This window comes from Sceloporus undulatus, chromosome 5 (assembly GCF_019175285.1).
Source record: "Sceloporus undulatus isolate JIND9_A2432 ecotype Alabama chromosome 5, SceUnd_v1.1, whole genome shotgun sequence".
Taxonomy (NCBI): Eukaryota; Metazoa; Chordata; class Lepidosauria; order Squamata; family Phrynosomatidae; genus Sceloporus; species Sceloporus undulatus.
In genome coordinates this window covers 26221806-26235745 of record NC_056526.1, presented here as the reverse complement: position 1 = coordinate 26235745, position 13940 = coordinate 26221806, and the positions used below count along the sequence as shown (strand labels likewise).

The 13940-nt window shown below is 42.9% G+C and overlaps 2 protein-coding genes across 5 annotated transcripts in view; both read left to right on the top strand.

Moving 5' to 3' along the window:
- The window catches only part of LOC121931502 (chromobox protein homolog 5-like), a 14075-nt gene extending 679 nt beyond the window's left edge, over window positions 1–13396 (top strand). Inside the window, exon 2 of the mRNA XM_042469334.1 lies at window positions 13104–13396. Within this exon, the coding sequence (XP_042325268.1) occupies window positions 13104–13374 (271 nt within the window). The 3' untranslated portion in view covers window positions 13375–13396. The remainder of the gene's footprint in view (window positions 1–13103) is intronic.
- KIAA1549 (KIAA1549 ortholog) overlaps window positions 1–13940 on the top strand; it is a 179165-nt gene that overhangs the window by 47854 nt on the left and 117371 nt on the right. The gene's annotated exons all lie outside the window — the stretch shown is intronic.

Here is a 13940-nt window from a genome sequence, read left to right as displayed (position 1 = left end):
CCGCGCTGCAACCTCTGTGCTAAAGCACATGCAACGAGGACACATTATTTTCAATGGGGCTTGAGCATACACTTTTTTTTACGTGGGGGGTCTGAAATGGATCCCCCTTTCATATTTAAAAAAATGGCGCACTGTACTAGGTTGGCAGAAGCTGCAACTAATGATAGGAAGCTCAATCCATCTTGCAGTAACTTGGGGCCTCCAAACTACTGACCTGCTGATATGCATCGTTAGAGTCATGTCTTAACCATGAGTCACCGCGTTCCTTCAATTATTTTAATTATGGTGGGATTATTTATAATGTTGTCCTATCTTTATGTTGTTTTAACCATGATTTTACAGTGTTTAAATGATAGTGTTTTTTTTAATCTATGTTGTTACCCCACCTCAAGCCTTGGGAGAGACATGAAGAAATAACGAAAACATCACAACAACAAACTGGTTGTTATGGTTGTTTGTTGTTGTTGTTTATGTTTGTATGTGGTATTTGCATTATCTCTATGATAAAAAACTATCAGTTCTGACTTTTTCTTTATCTGTTTCCTTTTCTATAGTGGATCATGGAAAGAACTAGTTATCAACGATTAAATGTCACTTAAGTTATTGCAACCGAAGGAACAAAGCTTCACTCATTTTTTTGTTAAGCTTTGCAACTGTAACTTTTTTTTTGTTAACTTTTCTAGCTACAGGATTGTGATTTCACTAAATGGAGGAAGAGGATGACTGTTCTTGTGGTTTCATGTGTTTCTTTGTGTGCTTGAATGAAGGCTCTCATTCAGATTTTTTAAAAATGTAATAGAAATACTTATATATAAGAAAGTAAAAACTAACATTAGAAAGTACTTTTAGTGCTTTCTGTACCGGCATATTTGGGAAGTCAGGAAGGACGTCATATTTTAAAAAAGGGTGGTGTATCTTTTAGAGCACCTGGACTTAGTACGGGATCTCCTTACGTAAGATGGAGCCGGCCCTTCTACATGGCCTTGACCATCTTTGCGTATATCGGAGCTGAGGCGTCCGTTCGCGTCGCTTGTGACGTAGCGAGTTGCACCCCTGGCGCCTCGCTACGTAGCAAACGCGAGGACGGGAAAGAAAAAAAGAAGCTCCATTTTGGAGCTTCTTTTTCGGTTCCGCGCGGAGTCGTGGACGTGTGAAGCTCCGGTTCCCCCGCGAGACCTACTGGCGGGTCGCGGCAGAGCGCCGCAAAAGCGGAGGGTATGTACCCGCACAAAGGCAAAATGTGAAATATTAGACTTTTTGTTTTAAAAATTTAAAATTAACAGTAGTATTATACAGGCCTCTGTGTATCTTTGGAAAATATACCAAATGACAAATTACTTCAAAAAATAATGCCCAAGCTCTAGGTCTGTATTTAATGTCTGTCTGTGTTAATCTGTGTTACTTATTCCAGCCCAGAAGCAGGGTAAGCATTCAACCTTTATGTAGTTTCTAAGTGGTCACTTCCTCACCTCCAGAGAAGGCACGCTCACCTGACTGATTTTTGGGATGATGATATTTATTTATTACTTATTTATTATCTTCTTTTTTCCTGGTTTGGGAGTCAAGGCAGTACAGTGGGCCCTTGTTATCCACTGGGGGTTGGTACCAGGCCCCCACTGTGTGATTAAACAAAATCCATGGATGTTCATAATGGAAAAGAAAAAGTGGTTTTTGTCTTTAATATAAAAATGGAAATTCATAAGTTTTCTATTTGGATTTTTTAAAAATATGTTTTCAGGCCATGAATGCTTGAATCCATGGATTAAACATTTCGTGGATAAGGAGGGCCTGAATGTACAGGCCATGTAGAACAAGCATAATTGAAAGTTAACAGCATGCCAAGTTAAAAGCATCAAATGAAAACAAGCAACAATGAAAAAAATCGAGTGACATTATATTTAGAGGAAGGAAAACTACCTGCTGGCACACTCTTGGCAAAGAAACTGCGATGGGGTTGCAAAGACAACTTGAAGGACCAATACTCCACAATTGCACATTATATTTCAGAAGAAGGAAACTGGCAAATATTCAAAAAGAGAGTTAAAACCTTTCTCTTTTGCCAAGCCTTCCCCCTGAAGAATGAAGTTGTATTTTGGACACCACTGATTTTCTCCTTACCCTAGATATTGAATGTTGCTTTGATTTGATAATTTTGTATAGAGTTTTACTGTTTAATTTTTGTATTATTTGATTTTATTTTATGGATTTCTATGACACTGTTTGTATTGGTTTTTAATTGTCTGTTAATCCCACTTCGATCAACAAATGTGGAGAGGCGGGGAAACACAAATAAAAAATTCTTATTATTATTATTATTATTATTATTATTATTATTATTATGCCTCTGAGCGTAAATACAGCTGCAAGTAAAGTCTACACAGGGACCACCAAACGCATGTGCAAACAAGAATCAAAGTACAAGAGACACTGCAGGACTGGGCCAGAGAGAAAAAAATCAGCAGTAGCAGAACATTGCCACAAACCATCCTGGGCATATAAAAATACTGTTTGAAAACCTTGAAATTCTTGGACCATGCCAACACACTACCATGTCAGGATGCACAGGGAAGCCATTGAAATCCACAAAAAACACCTGGACAATTTCAACCAAAAAAAGAAGAAAGAAAAAGAAGAAACCCTTAAAGTGAACAAAAATTTGGCTACCAGTCAATGAGGAATAGCAAATATAGGGACTTCAGAAAAATGCAAATGGGAAAAACCATTCAGAGTCAGCGGCTTTCCCAGCAGATAATGATCACCATATAGCAGACATTAATCTCGTTTGATTAGCCTCCAAGGCTTGAGGCCAGCCATTCATCAACACAGAACAGTACACATGCAAAATCACTCCTGCATTTACCCAGGTTCACACTTAGATATATACACCGAGTTTTTCCAGGGCAAAGGCATTCTATGATGAAGATGCCAGCCACAGTATGCTGGCAAAAAACGTCAGAAACAAACTCTGCTAGTTAGAACATAGGCCACATAGCCCGAAAAAACCACAAAAAAAAACTATGCCTCTGAGTATTCCTTGCCTAAGAAAAACCCGTGAAATCATGTGTTCATATAAGTTGACTTGAGGCACATGTATGTGCTAGCACACACACAAAAACAAAACCATACAAAGTCTGTTTCGCTGAAGAATCAATTCTCAAAGGTTCTCTGGAATAAAAAAGAAGTTTTACTTTGTTGAAGAAAGAAAGTAAGAGGGTGCCAGTCTCGCTTCTCAGGGAAGGGACGAGTTCCAGAGCCTGGGATGCAGCCACTTAAGATGTACTCTGGCGTTTATCAGACAAGGGAATATGGAAGTATATAATAATCCAGGACAATTGAACGCTAATCATGGTGGTTTTTAATGTTATTGCGTTGGATAAAACTCACTGCACACAATTCATGGAGGCAATGGGAAGTCAGGTCTGAACGCAATCATGTTGCTTTCACTGTTAATTGCGAATTAAACTAGCAACTTTTAAGTGATATTGCATTCTGGCTTTCTCCATTTGAATTTATCTTATTAAATAAAACTAATATTGAATTTAAGAGACATTCCTACCATTTTGATAAATACTTCACTCTGTTACTGTCTGTATCCGATATACTGTGAGAGTGGATGGTGGGAACAGAGAGACCTTAGGAGATATTTTTTCTCTCCATTTACTGGGGCAAATAAGCAGAATCTCTTTTATTGCCTACAAAACCATGAAATTCTTTTGACCCAGCAGGCCAGAAAATGCCCTCTCTGGGAGGATGGGGATTTCACCATGTGGCAAGATATTTCATATTTACACAAGAGGTTAGTGTGGAGTTTTTGTGTAATGCCTTTTTTGAATTTCTCTCTTGTGCTTTGTTTGCTATGTAATTTTATTCCATATTATGTGAAATTAAAACTAGTTTATTTACTATGAATTTATTTGATTAAGATTATTTGATATTCATTGTAAATTAATGGAAAACATGAAATTTCTTATTAAAAGGAATCTTTGAACATTACAGATTAGTTTGGATTACCACTGCTCATGAGAAACCACTGGGCAACATCATCTATCCTCATGAAGGGAGACAAGGCATAACTCCTCTGAACACAATCTTTGCCAATGAAAAACCAAGATGACAGGATTCACCATTATATATACAGAAGTAAATTGAAGCCACTCAACCATTAATATGTGATTATGTTATATTATCTAGACTTATTTATCAATTTACTTGATAGCCATTCTTATCATAGATGTGGACTACTCTAATGAACTTGAATCCATATAATTATATAAATACAGACTAATTTTTATGCTAGTGTGTGAGACTACATGGATAGGACTATAATGGGAAAAGATAATATATTTTAGTTTGCATTAAGACTCATTTTGACTTAATGAGTAGAATTAACAAACAACAAATAGTAAATAAATTCGACTTTCTTATTTGATAGATTCTTTTTGAGATGACCTGTATATATATACGATACACATATTACCAATTTATTGCATGATGTATTATTATATGTATGTATCCTACTGAGAGGCAGAGAGTAGTTAAAGAGAAGTCTCCACTGGAAAAAAGATTAAACATTACATTATGAAGCCAAGGCCCTCCCTCCAGTCATCTGCTTGGTTCCAGGCTTTGGAGGTCGAGAGGAACTGTGGAACTCTATCCCTTTCCCACCACCTTTTCCTTTCTACTTTTGTTTCATTGTCTTTTATTGTATTGTAAGTCCTGAGGACAGGGAACCGTTAATTAAAAAGAATTTGTATGTACAAGCACTGTGTACATTTTACAGCGCATTATAAATAAAGTTAATAAATATAATTAATAATAATTAATAATAATAATAATAATTAATAATAATAAGTTGGCATATTCTATACCTTTCAGTGACCTCTCTCATACACAAATTACCCTACTTTCCATTTTCAGAACTTTATAATGTGCCAGTTCACTATGGTGCCTTTGAATACTTATTGTAAACCCAATGCTTCATGTTTTAGTTTCTTAATATAATAAAGCAAAGCTTGCACTCTGGAAACCAAAAGTATTGTTCTATTTCCTTCCCATTCTATAGACTGAGGGAAAAGGAGTCAAGAAAACAAAGAAATGCTAGTTAAGTTCTACTTGCAGTATTAATATTATGAAACTGCCACAAAAACAATTTGAAAGTGGAAAACACTTGCATTTTAAGTTATTTTCTTTTATTTTAGGTTGATATTATTCCGTTTTCCACTTCTTTAGTAATTTCATTGCTAAGATTTTCATAGGTATGGTATTTTGCTTTTTAACATCACCTTGATGTTGAGGCATATACTTTTCAGACATTTACTTTGCCTCTTATGTTATGAAAAAGAGTTCTCATGAAATTTATGTATTGTTTTAAAAAGCAAAGCTTCATCTTCTTATGGAAAATCATAGAATGATAGAATCAAAGAGTTGGAAAGAGACTCACAAGGGCCATCAGGTCCAACCCTTTGCCATTGCCGGAATTCACAATCAAAGCACTCTTGACAGATGGGCCATTCCAGCCACTGCTGAAAAGATTCTCACAAAGAAAGAGACTCCATCACATTCAAGGGGATGTGTGTTATACTATTGAACAGCTCTTACTGTCAGGAGATTCTTTCGATATGTTGAAGTGGAATCTCTTTTCCTGCAGAGTTTGCATCCATTGTTCGTGTTCTAGTCTATGGGCAGCAGGAAGGGAAAACAAGCTTGCTGCAATCCTCAGATTGACACCCTTTTCAAAATTTTAAACAGGGGTATTCATATCACCTTCTCCATGGATCTATCTCTAGATAAGAAACAGAGGAGAAAATATTAATGCTAACATTTGAGTTCTTGCTAGAGAGGTTAAAGAACAAAAAAAAGGGCCTTTTTTTTTTAATGTCCGCAGCAAGGAAGAAGAAGAGAAAGAAGAAGAAAAAACGTAGGGCCACTGCGTGCAGAAGATGTGCAAAATTGTTAACAGGGGGACAGTTGAAAAGGTCAAGACAGAATAGAAGAATCAGAATTACTCAACACTTTCTTTTTTGCTACAGTCTTATCAGAAAAAGGCAAAGGTGTGCTCAACCTGAGGCTAATGGAGCAGAGGACGATTATGGGGAATTTGCAGCACAATATTAAGTAAAGAGTACAGGAATAACTGTTTACCTACTAAATGAATATAAGTCTCCCAGGACAGATTGAACTACATCCAAGGTACTAAAAGAATGGCAAAATATAATATCGGGGAACCATGTGGCAATAATCTTTGAGAGCTCCTGGAGAACAGGAAAGAATCCCCGCAGGACTGGAGGAGGCAAACGTTTTGTCCCATCTAAAAAGGGAAAAAAAAAGGGGGGGATTCCCAAACAAATTATCGTCCACTTAGTTTTGACATCAATACCAGGATAAGATTCTAGAGAGAATTCAATTAAAAAAGGAAGTCTGTGAACATCTAGAAAGCATATGCCATTTAATCCAAAAAAGTCAACACGGTGTTAAGAGAACGAAGTCATGCTAGATAAACCTGTATTTCTTTTTTTTGATAAAATTATCCGTTTGTTAGATGAAGGTGAAGCTTGTGGATATAAGTATATTTATTGGATTTCAGTTTAAGGCATTTGACAAAGTTCTCCATGATATTCTTGACCAAACAAGCTTGTAAAATGTGGGCTAGACAAGGCCAACTGTTTACATGTATTTGTAATTGGCTGGTTGTTCGAATTCCTTGTTAGTATTTCTACAGATAGTGTTTGTAGTATAGTGTTGGGGTGATGGGTTTATTGTGGGGCTTTAGCTGCAGTAGAAGAGCTAGATGTTATAGTAGTGCATAGCAGGGCAGGTGTCTTATCTAGTGGCCTTGAAGGCTGGCTCTAGAGAGCTCAGAGTGGGATTTGCTTTCTTCATTGAGATAAGAAAAGGTTTTGAGTGTTGTTTTTGTGCTTTGAGTTATTATCATTGTGGTGATCAAGGCACCAGGGAGGGGTACTGCAGAAAAATTGGGGGTTCAGTTGGCCCTCAGCACAGCCTATCATCCTGGACTCGATGACAATGTGAGAAAAACGAACATGGCCCTTGAGGATACCTTCGGTCTCACTAATTATTTGCAGGAGGATGATTGGTATGACTGTTCCCCCCTGCAGAGGTGGCTTTCAATAGTGCTGTCCATAGAAAGCACTGGGCAATTCCTTTTTTAATTAACTATGGATTTGAACTAAGTTGCTGCCTGCATTGCCTGTGAAAAAAACTGACCCTGTTGCTGTGACTCAATGGCTGAGAAAAGTCAAGGGAGCCTGGCCTATGATTACTAAAGCATTGCAGGACGCCAAGCGTCAATACAAGAAGTATGCGGACAGGAAAAGGTCGGTGGTTGGGACATTAGCCTGGAGACATGGTCTACCTGTCCACAAAAAAATTAAGTCCAGGGTTCCTTCAAAGCAGTTGGCCCTAAGTTCATTGGTCCTTTCCTGTTAAAAAAACTGGTGAATGATGTCACTGCCAACCATTCCTTCCTAAGTCCTATCGTCATCTTCACCCCGTTTTTCATTTCAGGGTTGGTTGAAACCAGATCGGAAGGGTCGATGGAAGGACTACTGACTCTCAACCTGCCCATGATGATTGATGGGCAACAACATTTTGAAGTTGCTAAAATTCTGGACTCTAGGCTCATAAGGGCAAACTCAGTATCTCATTCGCTGGAAACATTTTCCTGTTTGCTCATGATGAATGGGTCTTTTGCTAATGTTAATGCGCCTGATTTGGGTGGCTCGTTTTCATGCCCAGTACCCTGACAAGCCTTCTCTTTCTGCTGTCACTTGACTTTGTTTTCAGCTTTCTTCTGGGGGAGGGGGTTTTCCTTTTTTTTCGGGGGGCTGACTGTTAGAATCCTGTTGTATTCTACCAGATCGTGTTTGTAGTATAGTAGTGGGGGGATGATGGGGCTTTAGCTGCAGTAGAAGAGTAGATAGTTGATAGTAGTGTCATAGCAGGGCCAGGTGTCTTATCTAGTGGCCTTGAAGGCTGGCTCTCCGAGCGCTTCAGAGCTGGGAATGTTGCTTTCATTCTGTGGGAATCAGGAGGGGCTTCGCTTGTGGGTTTCTGCTTGGGAGGGGTTTTTGGCCCTTTGGGGATTTCTGTTACTTTGTCTTTGGGAGGGTGTGGTTAGTCTCAGCTAAGACGCTGAGTGGGGCACATGTCTGATTCTGGAGCTATCAATAAAGTGCTGTTGATTCTATCTATCAAGCTGATGATGATTGTTGGAATTCTGGGTGCTAACTCTGACAGTTAGCTGGATCATACAATTTAATTCAGCAACAAACCATGATCGACCATGGAGGGCAGGGGTGGGCGGTGCATCTCCAAGGAAAGCCAAACGATCGAGGATGCGGAGGGGACGCTCAGGCTGGGCCTCGAGGGGAAAGGAACCGGAGCTGTTCCAAAGGCGGTGAGGAAGCTAGTTGCTCAGCAGACCCACATGGCACCTGGGCAGTGGTTTTGCCGCGGTGGCGCACCCGACACGAAGGAATGAGCGAAGGCGTGCTGCATTGTGTCTGGATGAACATGGGCTTCACGCAGCCGCTGCAAACTTGCGCCTGGGGAAAGAAGCCGACTTGGAAACGAGGTAGGTTTACAACAGCTGACGGTTGGACATGGAGGGTTTCAGGACACCTAGCACGATCCTAGAGGTTCCTCCAACGTCTCACGGGTTGAAGGAAGGAGCGGGGAGCAGGAAGCAGGTGCAAGTCCGCCCGGTCCAGCAGTGCTGCCCCCAGGGGCTGGAGCTGGGGCGCGGGAGCTGGGGGAGGAAAGAGGCTTTGCCCCAGGGTTCCCCACCCGGCGGCCACCACCGCGGGCGGCACCCCCCCAAGCAGAGCAACAAGAGGCCCAAGCCAGGTAGGTGGATGTTAAGTTTGATGGGGATCCCAAAACACTGCCTTACTTCCTGTCGCAAGAGTAGCAGACCACATGGAGGATTGGGGACCATTTCCTCAATGAGGGCAGCCAAAGTAAAGTGCGTTGGCTAGACACCTCAAAGGGGAGGCGGCGGCGAACTGGCTGGTGCATCTATATGACTGCCAGGACACTTGAGCTCAGAGCTTAGCAGAGTTTATGTGAGAGGCTCTAAGGGCCAATAAGTTGAGGATCCTTTCGGGGCTAGCATTGCCCTGGCTGAATCAAGGCTTTGGATCAGGATCCAGGTCGGTTTGGTTGTCCGAATATGCCATGGAGTTCAGGAGACTGGTGTCCCAAGTGTCTGACTGTACAGAGGGAAATGAATATTCAGTACTTTAAAGAGGGACTGCGTCGGAGATTGTGAGGATGGGCTCTCACCAGATGCAACCCCCCCACCGCGATGGAGTGGATATGATATGGCTGGGAGAGGCGTGAGGCATTCAGCAGGAGGTAAAAAAACAAGATGCTGGCTCAGAGGAGAGCCAAATATTTCCAAAGGAAAGGAAACAGGCCCCAACAGCGAAAAACTAAAGGGCAGGAGGCTCTGCGGAGAGGAGTGGAATAGAAGTGCGCAGGCTGGCCTGTGTTTGAAGTGTGGCAATAAAGGCCAATCTTAATTGCATTTGTCCTGACCAAAAGTCCAGGAGAGAAAATCCAACCCCCACAGACCCCCCCTGGCAAAGCGGGGCGACAGGGGAGGAAAGGAGAAAAGGCAAACAGAGAAAAGGGGCCCCAGCTGATCGCAGTCTGCAGTGCAGCCGGGGAAGAGGAATCAGAAGTTTTGGGAAAAGATAGTGGAAGTTCGGAGCTGAGGAGGGGCCTTTTTAAACTACCAATCGCTGCCTTAGAAAGTGGGAAAAGGCGGGCTAATGGATCCGAGAGAGCCGCTGTGCGAATGGTGAGGGGGGTATCTCCCCTATTTTCATTGACTGTTGACTTTTAATGGTGGGGTTGTCAAAAGAAAAAGTGCCATGCAGCTTAATTGCGGGCCATTGAACTGTGGGTGCACCAGATGTTTAATAAACCTGCTGTGTGTCAGCTGTTTGGGACATTGCAACCTCACTCCCATTGAGGAGCCATTACCTTCACTACGATGTCATGGATTTCTCTATTGATTGGTGTCAGGGCAATGCAGAAGAGAGGAAAACCGCAACTGTTGTTGGCTGGGTGGCAGACATTGGGAACAACTTCAGATGGTTGTGGGGCCCACTACAACTAACATTATTGCTGCATTGGAATTGATGGTGCATCACCACAACCCTTTCCTTGAGTTGGAGGGAAGACAATTGATTTTCGATTGATCAGTTTGCAGAGAAACATTTGCCTTGACCAGGCCATGGTGCTTCCCCTTCCTTCCCGCGGTTGCCAACTTGGGTGTTGAATCACGGGGAGGCGGGCCTTGGCATTTAGACGATATGCAAGCCCAAGGACCTTTGTGTTGGGGAGGGAGAGGTTTCCTTCCCTCACTGCTATCAAGATTTGCAGGGGGTTTTTGAAGCTAAGGAGTGTGATGTGCTGCCTCCGCATAGAGAGACGGACTGTGCCATTGAGATAGAGCCGGGGGCGCCACTGCCTAAACCTAAGTTATACTCAATGACCCCAAGGGAGCTTACCACTCTAAAAGAGTTTATCGAGAAAAACTTGGCCCGGGGATTTATTAGACCATCAACTTCGACTTTTGCTGCGCCTGTCTTCTTCAGGGAAAAGAAGGATGGCTCCTTGCGGTTAGTCACGGACTATCGCAATCTGAATGGGATTTGTAGTACTAATAAATACCCCCTGCCTTTAATGAAAGACATGTTGGGACGATTGGTCACAGGCAAGATTTTTACCAAGTTGGACTTGAGGGATGCTTACTACCGAGTTCGCATCAAAAAGGGGGACGAATACAAGACTGCATTTAACTGCCCCTTGGGGGCATTTGAGTATCTAGTTCTCCCTTTTGGCCTGGCGGGGGCGCCAGGGATTTTCATGAGGCATATTAACGAGGTACTACATGACCTATTATTTGAAGGGGTCCTGGTGTACCTGGATGATGTGCTTATTTACTCCAAAGACTTGGACAGCCACATTAAGTTGGTCCGGGAGGTTCTCAAGAGACTGCTGGATAATCAGCTGTATGTAAAACTGTCCAAATGCCATTTCCATACAGAAAGATTGGACTTTTTGGGATATAGAGTTTCCAACCAAGGCATAGAAATGGATCCTGCCAAGGTGCAAACTGTATTGGACTGGGCGCCCCCTAGGAACCGTAAAGATGTTCAGAGGTTCTTGGGCTTTGCCAACTTTTACAGACAATTCATTCCTGATTTTGCCAAAATTGCATTGCCTATAACTGATTTGCTTAAAACCAAATCTGTGGAGAAGAAAGGGGGGGAGGCGCAAAAAGGGAGCAAAGGACCCAAGCCTTCTGCTCCAATTCGTTGGTCAGAGGAATGCCAACAAGCTTTTGACCAATTAAAGTTGCTGTTCAGTAAGGAACCCATTTTGCTTCACCCTGACCCAGATAGGCCCTTTGTTGTACAGGTGGATGCTAGTGACTTTGCTATGGGCGCAGTATTGTTGCAAAGGGACTCTGATGGTAAACTAAGGCCATGTGCTTACCTGTCTAGACGGTTCCAAAAGGCTGAGTTATCTTGGCCTTGCTGGGAGAAAGAGGCCTATGCCATAAAGCACACCTTGGAAAGTTGGCGGCAGTTTTTAGAGGGGGCTCCACAACCTTTTGAGGTGTGGACGGACCACAGGAACCTGGAGGCATTGCAAACTCCTCGCAAACTGACCCCCAAACAGAGGAGGTGGGCCAAGGACTTTTATAAGTACAAGTTTAAGCTGAAATTCTTCCCTGGGCGCCAAAACATTTTGGCTGATGCGCTTTCCAGGTTGCCACAACATGAGGGGAAAGAGGCCATTCCACTAGAAACTATCTTTTCCCCTGAACAGTTGGGCCTGGCAGTAATTACTCGCAGCAAGGCCAAAGCTTCATCCCCACCCCCTGCACAGGCTAAGTCTGAAACCCTGCTGGATGACATTCTGCTACGGATCCAGCAGGTGGCAGAAGCTGATGACTGGCTACTAAGCCACAAGGACTTGCTGTCTCGTAATGCACAGGGACTGTGGGTAAAGAACTCTAGGGTCTATGTCCCTGCTTCCATGAGAGAGGACATTTTAAAGCTCTGCCATAATTCTAAAGCTGCTGGACATTGGGGTTATCTGAAGACTTGGCACAAACTGCGCAATACATATTGGTGGGAAGGTGTACGCGCGGATGTGGATGCTTTTGTTAAGAGTTGCCCTGTTTGTGCTAGGGCCAAACCTGTTGTGGGAAAACCCAGGGGTTTACTGCACCCTTTGCCCACGCCGGACTCACCCTGGACGAAACATGCTATGGACTTTATAACTGATTTGCCACCAAGTAAAGGCAGAGACACCATTTGGGTGGTAGTGGACTTGTTTTCTAGACAAACTCATTATGTTGCTTGCAAGGGGATGCCTTCAGCTTCGAAGTTGGCTGACCTTTTCATTGCCCATGTATATAAATATCACGGATTGCCAGATAGAATAATTTCGGATAGAGGCAGTACCTTCACCTCTAAATTTTGGAGGGTACTGCAGAAAAAATTGGGGGTTCAGTTGGCCCTCAGCACAGCCTATCATCCTGAGACTGATGGACAATGTGAGAAAACGAACATGGCCCTTGAGAGATACCTTCGGTCCTACACTAATTATTTGCAGGATGATTGGTATGACTTGCTCCCCCATGCAGAGGTGGCTTTCAATAGTGCTGTCCATAGAAGCACTGGGCAATCTCCTTTTTTAATTAACTATGGATTTGAACCTAAGTTGCTGCCTGCATTGCCTGCTGAAAAAACTGACCCTGTTGCTGTGACTCAATGGTCTGAGAAAGTCAAGGGAGCCTGGCCTATGATTACTAAAGCATTGCAGGACGCCAAGCGTCAATACAAGAAGTATGCGGACAGGAAAAGGTCGGATGGTTGGGACATTAAGCCTGGAGACATGGTCTACCTGTCCACAAAAAAATTAAAGTCCAGGGTTCCTTCAAAGAAGTTGGGCCCTAAGTTCATTGGTCCTTTCCCTGTTAAAAAACTGGTGAATGATGTCACTGCCGAACTCATCCTTCCTAAGTCCTATCGTCATCTTCACCCCGTTTTTCATTTCAGGTTGTTGAAACCAGATCGGAGCACGGGTCGATGGAAGACTACTGACTCTCAACCTCTGCCCATGATGATTGATGGGCAACAACATTTTGAAGTTGCTAAAATTCTGGACTCTAGGCTACATAAGGGCAAACTTCAGTATCTCATTCGCTGGAAACATTTTCCTGTTGATCATGATGAATGGGTTTCTGTTGCTAATGTTAATGCGCCTGATTTGGTGGCTCGTTTTCATGCACAGTACCCTGACAAGCCTTCTCTTTCTGCTGTCACTTGACTTTGTTTTCAGCTTTCTTCTGGGGGAGGGGGTTTTCCTTTTTTTTTCGGGGGGCTGACTGTTAGAATCCTGTTAGTATTCTACCAGATAGTGTTTGTAGTATAGTAGTGGGGGGATGATGGGGCTTTAGCTGCAGTAGAAGAGTAGATAGTGATAGTAGTGCATAGCAGGGCCAGGTGTCTTATCTAGTGGCCTTGAAGGCCTGGCTCTCCGAGCGCTCAGAGCTGGGAATGTGCTTTCACTTCTGTGGGAATCAGGAGGGGCTTCGCTTGGCGGGTTTCTGCTTGGGAGGGGTTTTTGGCCTTTGGGGATTCTGTTACTTTGTCTTTGGGAGGGTGTGGTTAGTCTCAGCTAAGAAGCTGAGTGGGGCACATGTCTGATTCTGGAGCTATCAATAAAGTGCTGTTGATTCTATCTATCAAGCTGACTGATTGATTGTCTGGAATTCTGGGTGCTAACTCTGACACTGGTTGACCAGCCGAAGCCAAAGGGTGCTCAACAATGGCTCCTTTTCATCCAGGAGAGAAGTGACCAGTGAGGTCCCACAGGGGTCTGTCCTGGGCCCA